This window comes from Melanotaenia boesemani, chromosome 2 (assembly GCF_017639745.1).
Source record: "Melanotaenia boesemani isolate fMelBoe1 chromosome 2, fMelBoe1.pri, whole genome shotgun sequence".
Lineage (NCBI taxonomy): Eukaryota > Metazoa > Chordata > Actinopteri > Atheriniformes > Melanotaeniidae > Melanotaenia > Melanotaenia boesemani.
In genome coordinates this window covers 12,729,736-12,750,359 of record NC_055683.1, presented here as the reverse complement: position 1 = coordinate 12,750,359, position 20,624 = coordinate 12,729,736, and the positions used below count along the sequence as shown (strand labels likewise).

The following is a 20,624-nucleotide window of genomic DNA, read 5'->3' as shown; positions in this document are numbered from 1 at the left end:
AAAAATAGATGTTGCTAATGATTCTTTCTTTTTCAATGGCAGAGGCTTAACCTCTCTTTTATGATGTATCAATGAACAATGTTGGTTTCTGATCCTGCATTAATTTCCACTCCAAATATCATTCTTGAGTTGGTATTCTCGTATTTATTTCTATGCCTCAGTGGGATTTTTTTTCATAACCAGTCAAGTTGTTAACCTATTGCCAGTTATGTTAGAGTTATGTAAAAATAAATAGCACACCCTCTTTCTTTTAGGAGATTTTAAGTATCAGGGTGGAAAAAATCATCTTGTCCTCAGCATATCTTCAGATGAACAACATTTGACATGTTACGTTCATTCATGATGAACAAAAGTACACAATGACAAAATATCAAAATTAAAATTTCCAGGTTTTATTAAAAACAGATCCCCTACTTCTTACATGTCAGGGAAATACAACTTTAGATGAACATTTTGATATATTACATAAAGACTGCTTAACAAGTCAAAATGTAGAAGCTTTGTTGAAAAAATTTAGGACATCTCTTACTGCTTCCACATAAACTTACAGGGTAATAACAGCTGGTACCTGCAAATCAAATTATCTATGTAATCATGCTAATTAGCATGAGAATGTCTATTAAAAGCAGATGTTTTGGCAGTTTTTTGGTCTGGAGGATCAAGCGTTTTTTCACAATGCAAAGTAGGTAAGACATTTGCAATGGTCTTACTACAGAAACCGTTGCTGTTCATCAGTCTGGAAAAAGTTGAGGACATTTCCAGACAGGTTGGAGTCCATCATCCTACAGAGAAAGATTATTCACAAGTGGAAACATTTAAGACAGCAGCCAGTTTTCGCAGGAGTGGAGTTCACCCCAATATCAGACAGTGCAATGCTCAGAGAAGCTGAGAAACCTAAAGGCTTCATCTCAGACTTTACAAGCCTCAGCATGTTAAAAGTACAAACAGAAAAAGATTGAACAAGTTAGACTTGTTTTGAGTCAGACTCTGCTCTAAAAATGACATAGCAGCAAAGCTTAGGGTTTCAAAGTTACATCTGAACAAACTAGAACATTTCTGGAGCAATGTCCTTTGGACAGATGAGGCCAAAGTGGAGATGTTTGATCATTATGTACAGCAGCATGTTTATCAGCACAAATACCTGAAGGCTGATGATTTGGGCCTGTGTTAGCTGCAGGAACTTGACATCTTCAGTTATAAACTCCTCTGGATATCAAAGTATCCTGCAGTCAAATGAGATATGAAAAGTAATTGTGGAATAGTCAATAATGAATCCTTTAAGCTTCCTAATCTAAAGTTAAATATATTTGTTGTCACAGGCTGCTGTTACCATTCTGTCCTCATATTTATCCACATGAATCCCACTTAGAACAAAAATGAATTAATTTGATCAAACATTGGTTTGAACATTGTGGCTACAAGGAATTGTGGGATTATTCTCCTTTTTTTCATAAAGGATTCTCAATATATATATATATATTGAATATTTCCAAATGCTAAAAAAAAAAATTTAAGTAAGCAATGGAGCTCTTTTGTATTTATAAATTTCAAAAAGCTCCAAATATGAGCTGCTTTACTTGTGGATAATTATACAGTTGAAACTTTCCCCCCGAAAAAAAGAGCACTGAACCCTAAAAAGGTCTGTGTGGCAGTTAATGCAGCTGATATGCTAATTTGCAGGATATTTCTAACATGTGACAATTAGTAACTTGTCTTAAAGCAATATTTATCCCGTCCAACCTGTTACATAACAGAAGGAAAACACACAGTGGTATTAATAGCATCAGATCTCTTCAGGCTTGTTTTTGGAGGCAAGTCGGAGACAAAGTATCTCACAGGTATACAAGAAGATCCAGTTGCTGCTTTGTAAAATTATTTTGCAACAATTTGCAGACATTAAAATTCAAATGCACTGAAATGACTTTATTTGCATGCCATGAAGTTGCACATCACCATAATGTCTCATTAATTTAATGTGCACTTCATGTCCATCTTCATATCCATCCCAGCTCACTCATACATCTTTTCTGGCCTGTGCCATCTACTTCACTGTTTTATCCCTTAATTTTACCCTTCCTGTTTCAACTTACTCTCTAGTAGTGACTAATGCTGCCTTCAGTGTGTGTTAAAATAGCCTAACCCTAAAGCAAACCAACTCACACTGACACAGTATGACGTGCACTCATGTGCGAACCCCAAATTACGTACATAACAGAGGAAATAAATCTCAATGCTTACTGACAAACCAACAGTTAGTGTCAAAATTGATATTACACAGATGTAGTATGTAACTGTGTGTCTCTACGTTCTACCATCCTGGAGCAGACAGTCATGACAAACAGAATTAGAAAGAAGTCCCAACAAAAGCAGAGTAGCACTGAACTGCGCTTTTACTGGTGAGAATTGGAAAAGTTGACTTCTTCCATAAACAAAAGTTAAGCAAGCAAATGAGTATTTTGATCAATGGTGGTACATGAACTAGCTACTCTGAGGACAATAAGTAAAAGAGCCATCTGCTGTTAGCTCGATGCCTCATTTTATGTGAACATAAACAGTATAAGAAAAGGTGATCTAACCTCTTAAAACCCTATGATGTTTGACTTTTTTATTTTTTTACACTTTCTACTTATTTAGGATGAGTATGGTTAATAAACTATATGCATAGTTGTTAATTAGGAAGCTGTCTTGGAAAAAATAACAAAACAAAACCATATATGTTCTGATTTAGGGACACTAAATGTTTTTTGAGAACCTGTGTCCTCGTCTAAGGATAATAAGGGAGCATCTAGCCTGTAGAAAGAGCTCATGAAAAAAAAGGAGGGCGGAGACACTCCACGCGTGGATGCTGATTTGGTTACTCATTGGTTTAGTAAAGGGGTCAGTCAGCATCCCCGACTTCTTCCTGAAGAGAAAAAAGACATCTGTTGAGGAGAGTCCATCCTCACAGAAAAGTGTGCGCTCTTCTCAGGAGGAGACCTCGGACATCGAGTTTTAGTAGGAAAACAAACTCAAAGTGCCTACAGATAGAGCAAGTTGGCAGGAATAAACAGAAGGAAGAAAAGGGAGGATAAACTACGCAGTTAAAGAGCGGAAAAGAGGAGAGGTGACCCCAGCCGAAGCGATGTTTGGCATGCTCAAAAATTCGCTCTTTGGAAATAACGAGGAGACGGAATATAAAATGCTCAGCAGCGAATCAAAGGTGAGCATTTATGCCACTTTGGCAGAAAGCTTTCATCTCCACATCGCCATCTCTGCCCTGTGCGCTTCTTTCACTGCCTTTTCTGCGTTTGTGCGACTGATTACGCACAGATATTCTGCTGTCTTAACAAGGTGCAAGCACTGAATATTTAACCAGATACCTGATTCTAACTCGATTTTCTTTCTGAAATTACAATAAGTTATCTGCTGTGATCACAGCCCCTGTAACCTTGCCAGAGAGCCTGACCGTTAATTGCTTGTGACCTGTAAGGATGCGTGCTGACCCACAGAGTGGAGCAAAGGGCACATCAGCCCGAGGTCCTCTGAGAATCAACAGGGCAGAATGAATTATGATGGAAACAAGTAAAAAATAAACAAATAAATAAATCACATAACTCAGTTTAAAATAAATAATAGAATAAATTAAATAATAAAAATAGACAACTTAAATTATTAAGAGTTGTTGTTTAGGTTATTATTATTATTATTATTATCAATATTTTAATTATCTTTATGGGTCTGTGGCTACGAGTCTTGTGTGTGTGGATATAGGTAATACATATGTGTGTTTGTGTGTGTGTGTGTGTTTGTGTGTGTGTGAAAGGACAAGGACATTTTATCTGACCCTGTCTTCAAGAGGATGCTGATCAGACGTGTACTCTGATACAACGACCATCACTGATGAGGACTGTAACAGTAAACTAATGTCACAGAGGTGGTGGGACATGCCCTTTCCAGGTCATCCCTCTAGTTACCCCTTATGTATATGAAGCCTGTATAAATTATGTGTGTGAATTCGTTTTGTGTTTACTGCATGGACACTATGTAAGGATTCCAGTTATTTTATTGATGTGTGTTGTTAATTGAAACAGTGCTCAAGGTTTAGCCTTCATTCTCTGTGGATGCACAATGTACCATTGCAAAAGTGCGCATAGCCATGTGTTGCTGTGTTTGACCGGTGGATTGCCAGCACCATTGTGTGTGTATCTCTTAAACAAAAGATATCTTTTTACAGGAAACAAAGAGGACTTCCAGCCTGAATGATAGGCAGTGAAAAGACAAACTACATGTAAACATACTCACAATAGAACTAGAAACGATGCAACTACTGCTCAGCTGCCAACAAAGATGTTCCTTATTTGCTGGCTGATTGTAAAATTGACTGTATCCATGACGCATGGTGTCTTCTCTAAGCAAAGAATCTTGTCAAATCCACACCAGAGGTTCATCAAATCCCTGATTTTGACTGATGCTTGGAAAACACATATTGAAATCAGAGCTTGGTACATGATATGTGGAGCACCTGCCTGCCTCTGACACCTAACACTCTTAATTAAAACTGACACAGAATACAGTGGAGCTGCCTGGCAGGATGCACACACAGACCCGTGCACAACTATGCGCACATTCACAGTAACACAGCAGTGAAAAATGGGTGAAATTCTGTTATAAGTTTGCTAATGAGCAAAGAATATTGTTTTAAAATGAGGAGACAATGCGTTTGACCCATCATATTGTTATGTTTTCTATGTGCTTTGTTCAGGCTTAGGATAATTACACTGCACACAACCACATATACTTGACAAATTAATTGCACTATATAAATGAAGTCAGACTCTGTTTTCTTGTCACCCATACACAACTTAAACGTTAGTCCCAGTGAAAAGGCCTACACTGCAACACCCTTAATTGCAAGGCAAGAGCCTGTGTACCTGTCACAAAACAAAGATACATGATAATATAGTTTAATCTAGCATGTGTTCAAAATTGACTGTGACTGCAGGTTTTTATTATAAGGACAAGGTCCTATGCATGGAGCTAACCCTGGAGTGGGGTTTAATTAGGATGTTGGTGAAATGGTTTTGCTAATAAAGACATACTGTAGCAACTGCAAGATGTTTAAACACCCTGAGATTTGAGAGTTGGGTTTTTAATTTACAAGATGAAGATGTAATTATTTTGCATGATATTTTTAGATTTGAATGTTCCTTCAGGGAAAAGAAAATAATCTTAGGAAGCCCACTCAGGAATGAGAATAAGCAATAGAAACTGAGCCTTGAGCATCATTCTGTTGTTTTCTTTTGTGCTGCTGTTGTCATGGTGGAAAAAAAACACATCATATGCAAGATAAGCAACAAAAGCTAGTATTTTAGTTTTTTTGTTTGTTTTTTTTTCCATTCACGAAACGTGCAATTAAATTCCAATGAACAAGCAGCATGCTAATGGAAAACTTGATTTTAAATCTGCATCACTGTGACCAGATTCCTTCTAAACCAATTAAAGTTGCTGCTCAGCATCATAGTTGATTGGCTGTGCTCTACATTAACCCCACTTAATCATGGTTAATGGAGAGCTGTTGTATTAGCTGTGCATCTGTGGGAAGGGGAGAATGGTGTATCTGTTCTTTTAGCTTTTGTGCTCTTATGTAAGACAAGACATCTCTGGCCCATTATTTCTCTGTAAGCTGACTGAGCCCTGCAGAGCAGCAGAAGAAATTTAATTATATCAGTGTGAATCTGGTTCATCTGCATCTGCCCACTTTGGTTTTTATCCACACACACAAACAAAAACCATCCTCCTAATGTAAACCCAGCTACTTCGGCGGCTCATCTTCTTCTGTGTGTCAGAGGTGAATCATATCTGAATATGACCTCTTTCTTTACTCCCAAACTAACAAAGAATCAAACTGTATTTGTGTGTTTGTGGAAGCTTGTGAAAGCGGCAGGGAGTACAGCAATGGTTAATATTTAAGCCATCTCTTATTTTTTCCTCTTCTCCTTAGGATGGAGTTAGCTTTGAGGTGCGTCGGTATGATCCAGCCAAGTACGCTACCATCTCCTCTGAGGGACGAACCTATGACCAGGTGACCGGGGAGCTAGTGAGGAAGCTGCTCATGTATATCGGTGGGAGCAACGAACAAGGTAACCCATCCCTGAAAACTAACACTCATTTTGTATCAACAACAGTCCATCAGAGGAGGCCTTAAAACAGAATAAATCGATGTTGTAGGTTCACAATATGTGTCTAATTTAAAACCCAAACTTATTTTCCAAACTGGTTCATTTAAAGTAATAGAGAAGATATTTTTGAGGGATGTTCAGACCTCAGCATTCTTTGAGATTGTAGTTTAAGATGACAAATATAACCCAAATTTAAAGGTACTGTGTGTAAAAAAAAAAGACAACAGGGAAGATGGGCATAGAAATAAAAAAAAAAAAAAATTACTTCAAATGCTAAGCACAGTTGTGAATAGATGGTGGCCAAAATTCTTCCAGTCATAACATGTTTTCATCTGTGAGTGGATACCAGTGGCCTCAGGTGCAGCGATGAATGCACTACAGGTGACTACTTTAACATTATGTACATGTGTACTGTCTTCCTCTATTTGCCTTTTAAGATTTTGCTTAACCCTGACGATGCTCTAGCACAGGGGTGCCCAAAGTCGGTCCTCAAGGGCCGCTGTCCTTCAGGTTTTCAATGTTTCCTGCTTCAACACACCTGACTCAAATGAAATAGATCCAACAGCCTATTAAGTTTTGCACAATGACTCAGATATTTGAGTCAGGTGGCTTTGGAGCAGGGACACATCAAAAACCTGCAAGATCGTGGCCCTTGAGGACCGGAGCTGGGCACCCCTGCTCTAGCACCTATCAAACAAAGCCACTTCTGCAGTTTAAGAGATCAGACAGAGCTGTTTGTAAAAATATCGGTACAAATATGGCAGCTGCCATGTGTGTGAATCCATGCCAAGTAGATATAAATGGCTCATTCTAAAAAAAAAAAAAAAAAAAAAAAAAAAAAACACATTTATTTTAGTTAAGTTATTAGATACCATTAGAAACACAGTTTTTAATGATGTATTTTTTTTTTTCTCATTGACCTTTAATTTTGTTATATGCTGCACCTTTAAGCTCCATCGTTGATTATCATTTAGTTCAAAGACACAGTCCTGCTTTGTTTTCTCTGGATAACATCTAAAAGAATTTGTTCTTGCATATGTTAATATGTACTTAACAAAACCACTTGCATATGTTAATATGTACTTAACAAGAAGCTGCATGAATCCTGACCTTTAGATGTGCGTAATTTTGCTTTAGGGAGATCAGGTTTATATGCTGTCTCTTCTGGTTTCCCCCTTTTTTCTAAATCTGCTTTCTCATTCTTCATATTTTAAGGTGAAGCCATGGGTATAGCCTTTCCTATCATCATCACAGTGTATCCACGAAATGATGGCGTTCTCTCCCGACGTTTGGCAGTAGCCATCCGTATTCCCAACACCTATCAGATAAGCCCTCCAACTCCCACAGACAGTGCCATCAGGATTGAAGATCGGCCTGGCATGACCGTCTATGCTCTGTAAGCATCATCAAGAGTTTGTTAAAGCCACTGTTTTCTGTACAGTGCATTTATATATATATATATATATATATATATATATATATATATATATATATATCCCCAGAGGAACGAACCTATGACTATTAATACCCAAGAACAGGGTATGTAATAGTCTGAAAGCGCCCATTAAAATGGGCGACTCGTGTTGGCTAATTTGGTGAAGGAAGGTTAAAAAAAAAAAAAAATAGTAATGTCCTCGCATGTGCATGCAGGGTCTCAGGAGGATGAATTAAAAATCTTCTGTTTGGAGAAGGGACCAGGCTCCATTGCATCTAACATAAAAAAGATTTATGATTTTTTTTTTTAAATTACACATATGAAACACAGTGGTGGTAGCATCATGGTTTGGAGCTCTTTTGCTGTGTCATAGCCATGAGCGTTTGTCATTATTGATGAAAGAATTCAGGAAGTTAAAAGTCAGGATAGGTGAACCACAAACTGTAGAGAAATTGCTTTACTCATCCAACGTCATTAATATTTTTTCCCCTATCAGACTCTCAATTCAAAAACCATCAGCTTCTTTCAGAAAATATTTAATCAGCAGACTTTTCCTGCAAGTCTTTACTGTATCATTAGCTGGACTTTGTTTCTTCTGATTGTTGTGCTGAGTTTTTTTAATATTATTCCATCATGTCATAAATATTCTACTTAAAAATGTTTTAGAACACAGCTTTCAATGATCACTCTCCAGATCCACCTTCTTGTTCAAATGTGGTTACTTCTAGCTTTAGAAAGACAACGATTTCGACAGTTAGGGATGTCAAACTCCTGTCCATAAGAGCCACTGTCCTGCGGGTTTTAGATGTTTCCCTGCTGCAGCACATGCGATACATATCAAATGGATCCAACAACTTGTGGTCAAGCTCGGTACGATGACCCATTAAATCAAATGTGTTTTAGCAGAGAGACATCTAAAACCTACATATGCTTAAAAAAAAAAAAAGAGTCACACACTTGTCCCTGACGTTGATCATCATGGATATTGATCTGGAACTTAATAAATTCCCTTGTCTTTGATTTTTTTATAGTCAGTTTGGTGGCTTCGCAGGGGAAAGCGAGTACCGAGCAGAGGCCTTGCGTCTGACGCGCACTCTGGGTGAGACGGCTCCATTTCAGCGCAAGCAGTACTTCTGTTGTAGTTACGACCCACCGCTCAAGCCTTACGGACGCAGAAATGAGGTGTGGTTTCTACAGGAAGAGCCGTAGGAGCCCTTCACTTACACATGGCACAATCATTTCTTTATTAAACCATAATTACCTGGTTATCACTTATAGTTGTTGGAAAAACTGAAATCGGGTGTGACAGAAGCAGAAAATTTCAAATTTGAGATAAACTGAGTAACCAACCGGTTTAATAGTTTTTATAGTAGTTTTTATTGCAGATGCCGTTTCCTGTTCAGAATTTACATTTGCAATGATTGCTCAATTAAACAGCAGTTGACGGGAGGGAAATACATAAATTTCAATTAAACTGGTACGCTTCTGAAATTTTACTACTGACATGAAAGTTTGAAAAATCTTATATTTATCTAAAGTTAGTTGTAAAATCATTTATGTTAGAGATAAGTTTGTCATTAAAGATACTGAGTCCCAGTAGAGCTTCGATCTCACCGACGAAAACTTTGCACATCTTTAACCTAGTTTACAACCACAAAGAAATGTAAGAAAAAATTAACAATAGAGATCTGATTGTCAAAAAATAATCCTCCTTTTCCTAAGTAGGGAACCAGACATTAACAGGAATTGAGCCATAAAGTAGAATTAGGCTTTATGAATCAGTGTGTGGGCAGCTGTGAGTGGAACATAGCTACATCCTGGTGTTGTTATAAACTTTGTGATTAATTGTTGGTTTAGAAAACCTGTGAAAGGAGTGAATATTTTTTGTTTTAGTGTATCACAATGCCATCTTTATTAATCGTTTAAACTCTAGAAAATGTTTTATGATACTTCTGTAAAGTGGGTTTTTCTGTGAGTGAATAAAATGTTAAAGTTTGACACAATAAATATGTATTCAGTCAGTGTGATTATTTCTTTTTCTTATTTCTTTGTTTGTAAAATAGAGCTGCTGTTTTGATAACCTTGAATTAAGCTACTTTAACTCCTTTTTCCTATCTAATCCTTATCTGATTTTCATTAAATTGTGCTGCAGAAAACTTTTAAAAAGATTAAATAATTAAGCAATGCTAAGTAAGATATATGTTTAACATTAAGCAGGAAGATAGGGCTATGATCAATTAACAATGAAAATTGCTCTTTGATAAATTACTCTTTATTAGATTTCAACTCAAAGACAGAATTCTGCAAAAAGAAAGAACTGCAAAAGAGATATTAATATACAGACATTTGTTTAAATCTGGAAAACTAACCGCCCCCCTTTTCTATTCACTATATCTGACTATAGTCCATCAAACAGGTGCTAACTGGTGCACATTAAGGGGGAAGCTATTACATGGCCCGCTGGCTCCTCACCACTCTTTAATCTGGAATAAATGGTTTCAGCAGCAGGCAATACATTGACGGCCCCCACATAAATCAATGTGGCCCTGTAACCCCCCACTGGTGTAACTACTGAACAAGTAGAGTTCTGGTTTCAGCTCACCTCACCTGTAACCTTGTTATGCAAGACGTTAGCGTAGTATAACATAAACTTGTTCCATAAGAAATGTTTCCAAACTCTATCTTTAAATACTGTGCCTCTGTTTTTTTATAACCAAACATAATATATGGAAAAATTAAATGAACACACACTGTTAAGTTATAATGGAACCGAGTATGGGATCACACTTGTGATGGATGAAGAAGACTTGTTTACAGTTATTATCTTCCTTGTATAACTAAACAGTTTTCAAACTTGTTCTGTATATGAACAAAAACTCAATATAAAGTCACAAAGACATCAAATTTGTAGTTATACTAGGAGGGAAAATAGGAGGAATATCAATTGTTAGTAAGTACAAGAAGTGCAATCGATAAATTGCTTCAAAATGGTAATAAATTTGTCTTTAAAAATAAAAGGAAAACATACATTCTCCACACTGTCTCCTTTACATTTCTCCTAAGTGTTAAAGATTAGTCAGAATGAACTTCATCCCACTTATAAGACTATTATTTAATAATGAATAGATTCAGAAAAGTAAGCAAGATGAAAACAGGATTTAAAAAGGTACAATTGTTATAAGATGTTCCAGTCCCCAAAATATCACTGATTGTATGGTCAGATCTCATTAACATATCTGAGTCCTCTGTTATTTGCCTTTTCTTTTCACAATTCTACAAACTGACTAAGTATCCATCAATATTACTCCTTTCTTTAGAAAACAGAGAAAATGAGGAGTGTTAGTGAAGTGATGATGCCTGAGTCTCAGTTATTCTTCTTGTCAGGAGAGTTTGGATAAGGTGCATATGGTGGAGGCCGCTCCTGGAAGAGGATGCAAATTACAAACATTCTAAGTGTTTTCAGAAGAACTTGTTTCACAAGAAACAAAGAAGAAAGAAAAGTAAACTCACCATGGGCATGTAGACATTGTGTGGATTGCTTGGATTATAATACGCACTGCCTGCTGCTTCAGCCGCCTTTGAGTTACCTGTGCATAAAATGAGACATGACAAAGACAGAAGATTAAAACAGACAGTAATGAGTGTAGAACATATTTAGGCACAGATGCCGCAGCTCACAATATTGTGAAGAGAGCTGAGGCAAGGAGCACAGTGTTAGTCATATGAAGCTGAAGTGACAGTTCCAGGAATCCTCGGGTAAAAAGAAAAAAAAAAAAGAAAAATACAACAACTTGCACTCCCTGAGGAGTAAGAGAGAGAAATGTTCAACTCAAAATAGAGACATGCCAAACTAGAACAATCTACTCTGCAGTGTGTTTTTCACAGAAATCTAAGACTATTGGAGGATTGCTTCTAAATTGTAAATTTATTCCACTGTTTATTGATTTCTGGGATATTACTTTTTTTTTTGGGGGGGGGGGGCAGCATGCTTCCAAGTGATTCATTTTGAAAAAGATGGATCCCATCTGACAGGTGCAGTGATGCAGACATACAGAGAGTGAGAGGAATCAAGAAGACAACGGCAAACAGACCTGGAGGAGGTGGCGGTGCAGTCCAGTTCTGAGAGGGTGGAACCCAATTTTGGGGTGGCCCCGGGTAAGGGGGAGGTGGAGCCATGTAGTCAAAAGCAGCTGGGTACATTCCTGGAATACAAGATGGGGACAGGAAGAATAAATGGTGATGTGATTTTAAGACTGTGATAGATTAAATGTGTGAACAATTAGGCACATAAATACATAATACTACTACTACTACTACTACTACTACTACTACTACTACTAATAATAATAATAATAATAATAATAATAATAATAATAAAGAAATGGAGAGATATAGCATTTCTATTATAAAATTGAGTGTACATACCTGCATTACATTTCTGGAATGTGAAAGACCCACACACAAAAAAAGAAACTAATCTACATTTAAACACTGGGCCATGAGACTACAAGTCTCTTTTAGTGAGTTCCAGTTGCTGTTTGACCAGTCTGAAGAACTACATTTATTTTTCCATGGTCCCTGGGTGGAATCTGACATGCAGTTAATGTTTTAAATATGTACCTGCAGCGGCTGTTGGATAAGGGTAGCCCATACTGCCAGCAACCGGAGGAGGGCCCTGGTAGTATCCATTCTGCTGTGGAGGGGGTGGGTAAGGGTAGCCATTATGGGCAGGTGGAGGTGGACCAAAGCCATTCATCACGCCAGGTGAAGGGTAACCATAGGAGGGCGCACCGTTCTGAACTGGAGCAGCACGAGAGGCTGGAACACAGGGAAATATATTCTTAGAGAAGTTTAGTCAGGAATGTCTTAAGTACAGTAAATTATAATGAAGGATTTATGCACTTAATTTTTTGCCCCCAAAGAGGTAGTTAATATCTACTGATGTCAAATGTGGAATACAATTTTTAAGAACACTGGCATACAAACCATTTGTGGCCAGTTTGAAGAGGTGCTGCCCCACCTCGATGGCTCCTCCGCTGGTAAATGACATCTTGAAATGTGCCTGGCCCTCCCACCCACCTGATAAAATTAAAGAAAGAAAATAATTACTGTGGTAATGTTAAATATAGTATTATTGAAATTTAGAAAGATAATGATCCAAATTTCAATACAAATTCAGCTAAGCAACATGAACAGAAGGCCACCTACCACCTGGCTCAGCAGACACTGTGCCTTTTATGTAATTGGCTGCAAAGACTGGCTGCTCAATGCTGCAGCCTTTCATCAAATAATAGGGGAACATGGCTGAACCCAGGGAATCCTTGTTATTGCTGGATACAAACACCAACTAAAGCCAGTAAATGAGGGAAGACATTGAAAATAAAGCAGTTAAAAAAGGGATTATGAGCGGAAGAGATGCTAACTTTTCCATTTCAGATGACAGAATTACAAGCATGACAAATGTATTTAATATAATTTAGTCTGTACCCTGTATGGTGTAAGGTAAATGTTGCCCTTCTTGGTCCCCTTCAGAAGATCTGTCTTGCAAGTGACATCGCTAAATGACAGCTCCACATTCTTGCATTCCCTTAGGACACTGAGAAAAGAAGCAGGTGAAAATACATAACTCTATTACAGCTCTGATTACATTAATGTGGTACAGAATATTTAAAAAACATAAATACCGTGTTACGCTATGTGTAGTTAATCCACTTTGCATGGTATGAATATGTGTCAACATGATGTCAACATCAACAGAAAGTAGCCATCACTTCCTGTTTTCACAGTCGGCTAACGAAACAACTTAGCTACTCTAACAAAACCAGGACTAAATGTAAGTGAAAAGTAAGATGACATCAATAAAAACAGAATTTATACTGAATTTTGAAGATTAAATTATCCTAAAATACAAGTTAAACGTATATTACAAAAATGTCAACAACGAAAGTGATGAGTAAGCTATGCTAATGTTTTCCAGGCCAGCTAGCGGTTGACTACGCACTGTAAGTAAACAAGCCAAACGGAAAAACGGAAAAGCTGGGTGTGTGATTAAATTAGCCTCACAAAAGCGATATAATGCTTACCTTTCGCCATTATTTATCAAAACTCCGCCGTTCTGCGAATGATTTCGATTTAAAGCCATGTTCGGGAGATGTCTGGAACTCCCTGATGCCTGTTAATGCTAAAGTCTGTCAGCCGGAGATGTCCAGAAACAACGTAAGAGTTACGTCACGACAACCCGTGATCTACTGACTCTCTCTCTCTCTCTCTCTCTCTCTCTCTCTCTCTCTCTCTCTCATATAATATATATCACTAAATCTAGCAAGAAAACAAAGAAATGTAAGTGTTATGTGCTTACTATCAGCGACATGCTATTGAATAACTATTGGAGATGGATCTTTCAAAACTTTTATGAAGGAATTAGTTTTTTGCATCCCCTAAGGGAATGCAAACAAATATACTACAGCAACTAGACTGTAATGATTCCGTAAGTGTCTCTAATCTGCATTTTCGCAGGTGCAGACTGTTAAAGCAATTAAGACAACATTTCCGGGGAAAAAAATTAAATAAACAAATGTAAGCGTCTTACCCTCTAAGTGCCCCTCTCTCTCTCTCTCTCTCTCTCTCTCTCTCTCTCTCTCTCTCTCTCTCTCTCTCTCTCTCTCTATATATATATATATATATATATATATATATATATATATATATATATATATATATATATATATATATGCATATATGCCTTGAATTAATATAGGTTTCTATAATACTTGTGTTGCTGGTTGGATACGAGCAACATTAACGGAGGAAAAGAGACGGCAAGGCTTTTGAATTACGCAATGGATTCATTTATGACTCCCTTAGGATATTTATTATTTAAACGTTGACCCTTTAATTAATTTCCAACTTATTCTTTCCAACATTTAAAATGAGCTTCAGGTACAGGTGGATACCATTGAGCCAGTTTAACATTTTCACAACATGAACTACTACAAGCGCGAATGTGAGGTCGCGCGCCTGAAGAAGCAGCAAGCTTCAAACCTATTAACGCTAATTAAAATGAGGCACGTGACCTGTTTCTTGGTTCATAGAAAGGACTCGTCATTTTAGGGTCAAAAATCCCAAATTTTCAAAACTATAACACGATGGCTTACCATACTGTAAAAATGAGTTTGATTTCCTTATTGTTTATTTTCGTGATGCACCGCTGTGGCTCTGCTTCCTCCATCCAGAGGAAGAAAATACCTGAGCATAGGACACATCTCGCCGTACCAACTGTCACCTGCTCTGCCCGTGGGATAAGCGCTGTGTTCGACCATCTGGTCAAAAACAACGTCCATGTTAAAGGTAAGATTGTCTCTGTTGCTGGAAGTTATTTCTAGTCCCTTAGCCTCCCACAGCAGTGTGTGTTTTGTGTCCTAGACCTCTCAGGTGCAGCAGTTCCTGCGTCTATTAATGAGCGGTCCTGTGGTGTTAGAATGAGAAGAGAGAAGAACTTGAGCTTGTTGTTTTTCAGCAGATATGACAGCTGCTATGCTCGTGTTGAAGTAAGGATGTGTTAATTTCACACAAGAAGAAAATAAACTGTAAAATGCATCTGAGAAATAAGATAAATGTGTCATTGGAACAAGGCAGTCTGCAATCATGAAGTTAGTTTTTTGTTGTTGGTGTGTGTGTGTGTGTGTGTGTGTGTGTGTGTGTGTGTGTGTGTGTGTGTGTGTGTGGTTTTAAACCAGTCTGCATAACAGTGTTTATAAGGTGCATGCAAATAAAGAAAAAGTAGTGCTTTCAACTTCATCATGTTCACATTAACAAGAGATTTTGCTTTTTAGGGCAGCAAAGTGGTCATCCCTCTGCTGGTTCAGCTCACAGGAGACACTCGGTGGATCAGGGTGAATATCAGCTGCCCCCTGATAAAGAGAGGCAGTGGGAAGATCCCACCATGTGAGTAAAAACATCTCATTGGCACATTTATGTTTCTTGTCTCTGAAATCAGTGGGTATTTTTTCACTCAAAGATCAGGCGCACTTGTCTTTGGTAAACAGTTCAGAATAATTTCTCTTCACACAAATATAGCCATGGGTTATCACTGGCAATTAACTATGCCAAAAAGGCTTTAGTACCACTATTGAGCCAAGTTACTAAAATATTTTTTTTCAGCATTTCCTGGAGACTGTCATGCCGAAAAATCTCTACGAGTAGACTGTGGCCAACAAAGCATTTCTAGCGATGCCTGCAACAAATTGGGATGCTGCTACGATGCTCATGTTTCAAGCTGCTACTACAAACTCAATGGTAGGCTTAGCATTCATACTGTATGGGTGTCATTAAATAGTAAAACATCCTTTCCAACTTCCTTGCCCAACAAGCTGCATTTTTCTGTCTTGTCATTTGGTCCAGCCTGCTCTCTGGATGGACACTTTGTGTTCACAGTAAAGACTACAGACACACACCCACCTATTGATCCCAGCAGCCTTGTAATCAAGGATCAGCCTCAATGTTTGCCTGTAGTCACAACCCCACACACTGCAGTCTTCAAGATAGGGGTCATGGACTGTGGTGCAAAGATGAAGGTAACATGATCAAATCTGGTGTTTAATGGCCAGGGTTGCATTTTAGGAAAACAAATTAAACTCATATACAGCATAAACTCTGACTTTTGTGGCTGAATCCTTTGCCCGCCTTTTAGAAAGATGGAGATCTGGTGATCTATGAGGTGGAAGTGGAGGAGATACGCATGAAAAGTAAAAACAGACGTTCACCATTTAGGTTTGTTTTTTACATTTATTGCCAACAGGAGCTTTCACAGAGTGGTTACATATTTATGCTATGATACTGTTGGTATGAAATTAAATATGGTTTTTTAGTCTCCAGGTCCAATGTGAATATGAAGAATCAGATTTACAGCGTGCACAAAACTTGCGATCCTTTTATACAATGACCAATCCACCACCTGTGATAGCACAAGGAACAATTGAGGTGCAGATGAGAATAGCCACAGGTACTAAAACCTATTTTTACAGTCTGTAATCACGAAGTCCTGTAACTGATCTATTACTATTTTTTCCCTTTTTAGATGACTCCTTTACTTCCTTTATTCCTGAGGACCAACTTCCGCTCACCTCACCGCTACGTAAAGCTGTGAATGTGGAAATTTCCATCGTGCAGCCATCCCTGGATCCTACACTTTCCATACGTGTACGAGACTGCTTCGCCTATCCTGCATCTAAAAACTCTGTGTGGACACTTCTCCATGATGGGTGAGGCAACATAAAAGTCCAAAAAAAAAGGAATGCAAGCAGCATGTCTCCTCTTCTATATTCCCGAACAGATGCCCCAACCCTCTGGATAATATGAGAAGTTCTGTACCTGTAGACAGCCAAGGGAAAACTGCTACACACTCCCAAGTTAGGAGGTTTAACGTAAAGACTTTTGCCTTCTTGGACCCTGATACGGGCCATCCAAGTGTAGAAGAAGTAAGGTTATAATGCAGACATATTTCAATATTACAGGTGTATTTGTACAAACATGGCTACATGTCATTTTATCTCTTAGATGTACTTCTACTGTTGGGTGGAGATCTGCACACATGATATTGACTGTGCACAGCGTTGCACCATCATCTGTGAGTAACTCATAGTATGATGCACAGAAGACCCTGTAATTTATATCTAATTTTTTTTTTTTTTTTCTTCTCATCTGTCCCTTCTCGTTCCACAGCATCTGAGGATGACAGACGGAGAAGACGAGCCATACCCGAGTCCCATCAGGTGCAGCTGGTCTCCTCAGGGCCAATCTTGCAGAATTACACTTAATTGGTTGACAGTCAGTATGAGAAACAAAATGCAAGTAAATCCTGTAGGACACAAAGCTACAACCTTCATGTAAATGACCCATGGCAGTTCTTTTGTGGTAATGCTACTGTTCCTATCCTTCCCAGTGTTTCAGGTGATAGTGTATGTGTTCTCTCTGGTGTTGCCCTGCTGTTAATCCTGCCATTGGTCATATGGATAAGCTTCAGAAGGTGTTAGAGTACCAAAGGGCAGTAAATTTGTGAAGTACAAGTTAACAGTGAGCAAACTTAATAAATCAGTCACTTGTAATGTGCCTTTTTTTGTATTCATTTGTACTGCCTCTAAATGTTATGACTTGAATATTAAAGTTCATGACCGTACTATAAATAAAAACAGACCCGTATGGTGTGTGGAAAGGTGGCCAAAAGAAAGTCTGTTTATATTAACATGGAAGTGCAGCTTAGGTCAGCAAAGCTGCACCTGAACAAATCAAAGATGTCTGGGGGAAAAATGGCTTTGCAGTCAATATGCTGACCATAACCTTCTCTGTTAAAGTATTCTGGAGTCAAATGTGAGGCCATCTGTCTGCAAGCTAAAGCTAGGCTGAAACTGAGTCATGACAAGGAAATAATCACAAACACAGCAGCAAATAGAGCCAAGGTGTTGCAATGGCCAAAAGTCCAGACCTCAACCTGACTAAAATGTAGTGGCAAGACCTTGAGAAATTTAGCTTAAAAGCCAACAAACCTGAAGCAACATCCTAAAAAAAAAGAAGAAAAAGACAATTACGCTAAACCTTTTTTTTCCTCTTTTACTCAAGATGCATACTAATGTTCTGTAGAGGATGTGAGGTGGCTTATTTTTGTTTGAAGCTTTTGGTTTTATTACTCATGAAAAATCTGTTTTTGTTTTATTTTTTGCTGTCTTTTAAAATGTGATCACATCAGAGCTTGCATACACCACTGCTGGGTCTAAGTTGATTGATGGACCCGTCCTATTTAACCCACAGAAAAAGGCATCCATCATGACCTCCACCGGCCTCCACCAAGGGATAAATACAAACTATAAATTTGGATTTTTTAAGACCTCTTTAATGTATCTGGCTTCTTTTGATCTTTACTCAACTCAGGCTCTTGAAAAAGGTGTCATTTAAGGAAATTGTTTAAGTTTTTGAATTGTATTGCAGTCATTAAATTAAAAATTAGCACAAAGTACATTTTAAAAAATCTTGTTGGAAAGAGGGTGCAAAATTGTGATCTTAAAATCCAAATCTGTGAATATTGCCTTGCCTAAATGAATGCCATTTTCTTTTTTTCCAGTTTGTTTAAATTTTCCCCATCTTTTTTTCAAGCAAACCAAAATTATTCAATTATCAGTTTCTTGTGCTGTACTGGCATTTTAATAATCAGGAAAACACATCAATCAAAATGATAGTTTATTCACAATAACAAAAAGGTTCAGGGATATGATGTAACTAAAACAAAAGCATTGACATGAGGAAGAAAGAGATTTTGGGTAATAGACTCAGTAAGGTCTGAACTTTCTCTGTGCCCTCAGTAGAGCTATTCTCTGTTTATCCTCCTCAAACTTTTTCCTCAGCTGCGCAATATCTGGAAATAAAAAGAAAAAAATGCTTAAAAATAACAAAACCAAACATTCTTTTATACTAAATGTGCTACCAGTTTAGTAATATCCACATAAGAGTAACTTACGTTCTTTCTGTGTGTTCCTGTGCTGCCAGGTGTAGAAGTTCATGAGCTCCTTCCTCTTCGTCTTCTTCTTCTCCCTCTGTAAAGTCTTCTGGTTGGCGGCCTCACTGTGAGGTCGAGCTTTGGCACCCTTGTGACCTCTTGTGACTTTTACCCAGCCCTCTTCTTCCTCCTCCTGCTGCTCGGCCTCCTGCTTCTGCCGCTCCGCTTCCTGTGAGAAAGAAAACAAACCCAGATTTAAGTCAGATGAACTCGATGGGTGTGCGATTCTAGAGGATGAGCAGCAGAATTCTCACCTCTTCTTTAAACTTGTCGTAGTTCTGCATAAAAGAGTCGACTATTTCTTGCAGCTTTTCCGGGTGGATGAAGGACTCCGTGTACTGCTGGATCCATTCTGCCATGGGTAAAATAGCCAAACATCATGCATGTGTCATACAACTGATATGTTGGTTGTTTGAAAGTCTGGCCAAAAGGTGTTGGCTCTAGTCTAATTACAGAAGGGTAACTCACTTTGTACTCCTGTCGTAACTGGACGCTGCTCCGTGCAGACCACCAAAGGAACATCATGTGGGTGAGATTTAACTACCGACAAACTAGAGGATTTTTCGAATGTAATGTAGCCCACTTTGAAACCCTTGCAGAGATAGAGACAACAGAACTTAACAGTCTGGAATATACTAGAATTAAGAGAGAAAGAGGAAAAATGTGCAGGTAGGTAAACCTGTTTTTCAGCTGGTCTGAAGATCTTGGACACTTTGGGTCCTGATTCCTGAAAGGAACCCGGGTGGTCTCTCAACTCAACTGATTCAGTTACGCCGAACTGGGAGAATAAACTTTTGACAACACCCTGAAACACATGTAGCAACAAGAACGGTTTTGTGTTTGTAGATTATCTGTCAAACATAAAATTACACACCACTTGGTTTTTGCTATGTTGATGGGAATTGAAAGCAAACCTCAGAACAGTATGGTGGGATGTTTAGTACAAATAAAGTTCGGTCCAGTGGTCTGCGAGCACTCTTTTCTTCACGCACTTTGTGTTCCTTAACATACAGAGAGTGCCGCGCGCCGCTGTCGGAACTAAACTTTAAGGAGAGAACTGTGAAGACAAACAGATGGGAAATCAACACATCGCTTACAGCGATCACTACGTTGTCCCTGAAACCTCTATACCGAGTCAAACATCGAGAATATGTCCCAAAATAAGCAAACACATAATCTAAAAGAATTTAAAAGTTGGATATTATGTATTATATAAATCAAAACGACGAATACCCGTAAATCCCCCAGGAATGATGCAGGGATGGCTATGGGCATGTTTCTTCTTGGACGGCGCCATCTTGGATTGACCTTTCAACCGGAAGTACAACTATAAAACTATTTTTGTTTTGAAATATATAATATTTCAAGTTGTGGTTGTCACTTTAAATATAAAAGCAAACCTAACATATGTTTAGTGAAATTAATCGCAGTATGTATAAATATATATTTATAAAAACGTTATGCATACTCCACAAGGTGGCAGTGA

The 20,624-nt window shown here is 38.1% G+C and overlaps 4 protein-coding genes across 4 annotated transcripts; 2 read left to right on the top strand and 2 right to left on the bottom strand.

Moving 5' to 3' along the window:
* The first annotated feature begins 2,887 nt into the window (after positions 1-2,887).
* On the top strand, positions 2,888-9,496 carry LOC121631468 (heme-binding protein 1-like). Its single transcript, XM_041972404.1, has 4 exons — positions 2,888-3,199; positions 5,981-6,119; positions 7,374-7,554; positions 8,625-9,496. Exons 1-4 carry the CDS (start codon positions 3,122-3,124, stop codon positions 8,800-8,802), a joined length of 576 nt encoding a protein of 191 aa, XP_041828338.1. The 5' UTR covers positions 2,888-3,121; the 3' UTR covers positions 8,803-9,496.
* A 351-nt stretch (positions 9,497-9,847) lies between these two features.
* Positions 9,848-13,826, bottom strand: wbp2nl (WBP2 N-terminal like). Its single transcript, XM_041972390.1, has 8 exons — positions 13,677-13,826; positions 13,081-13,189; positions 12,802-12,940; positions 12,580-12,672; positions 12,214-12,411; positions 11,685-11,795; positions 11,104-11,180; positions 9,848-11,014 (listed from the first exon to the last, which is right to left on the bottom strand). Exons 1-8 carry the CDS (start codon positions 13,733-13,735, stop codon positions 10,958-10,960), a joined length of 843 nt encoding a protein of 280 aa, XP_041828324.1. The 5' UTR covers positions 13,736-13,826; the 3' UTR covers positions 9,848-10,957.
* An 835-nt stretch (positions 13,827-14,661) lies between these two features.
* LOC121630857 (zona pellucida sperm-binding protein 4-like) lies at positions 14,662-17,763 on the top strand. Its single transcript, XM_041971372.1, has 12 exons — positions 14,662-14,940; positions 15,016-15,140; positions 15,426-15,537; positions 15,754-15,888; positions 15,994-16,166; positions 16,283-16,362; positions 16,461-16,594; positions 16,670-16,853; positions 16,925-17,069; positions 17,149-17,218; positions 17,314-17,438; positions 17,534-17,763. The coding sequence occupies exons 1-11, from the start codon at positions 14,739-14,741 to the stop codon at positions 17,406-17,408; spliced, it is 1,455 nt and encodes a 484-aa protein (XP_041827306.1). The 5' UTR covers positions 14,662-14,738; the 3' UTR covers positions 17,409-17,438; positions 17,534-17,763.
* A 1,042-nt stretch (positions 17,764-18,805) lies between these two features.
* On the bottom strand, positions 18,806-20,471 carry rrp7a (ribosomal RNA processing 7 homolog A). Its single transcript, XM_041995557.1, has 7 exons — positions 20,372-20,471; positions 20,053-20,195; positions 19,818-19,943; positions 19,607-19,730; positions 19,393-19,490; positions 19,100-19,307; positions 18,806-18,997 (listed from the first exon to the last, which is right to left on the bottom strand). Exons 1-7 carry the CDS (start codon positions 20,433-20,435, stop codon positions 18,912-18,914), a joined length of 849 nt encoding a protein of 282 aa, XP_041851491.1. The 5' UTR covers positions 20,436-20,471; the 3' UTR covers positions 18,806-18,911.
* Between the last annotated feature and the right edge of the window lie 153 nt (positions 20,472-20,624).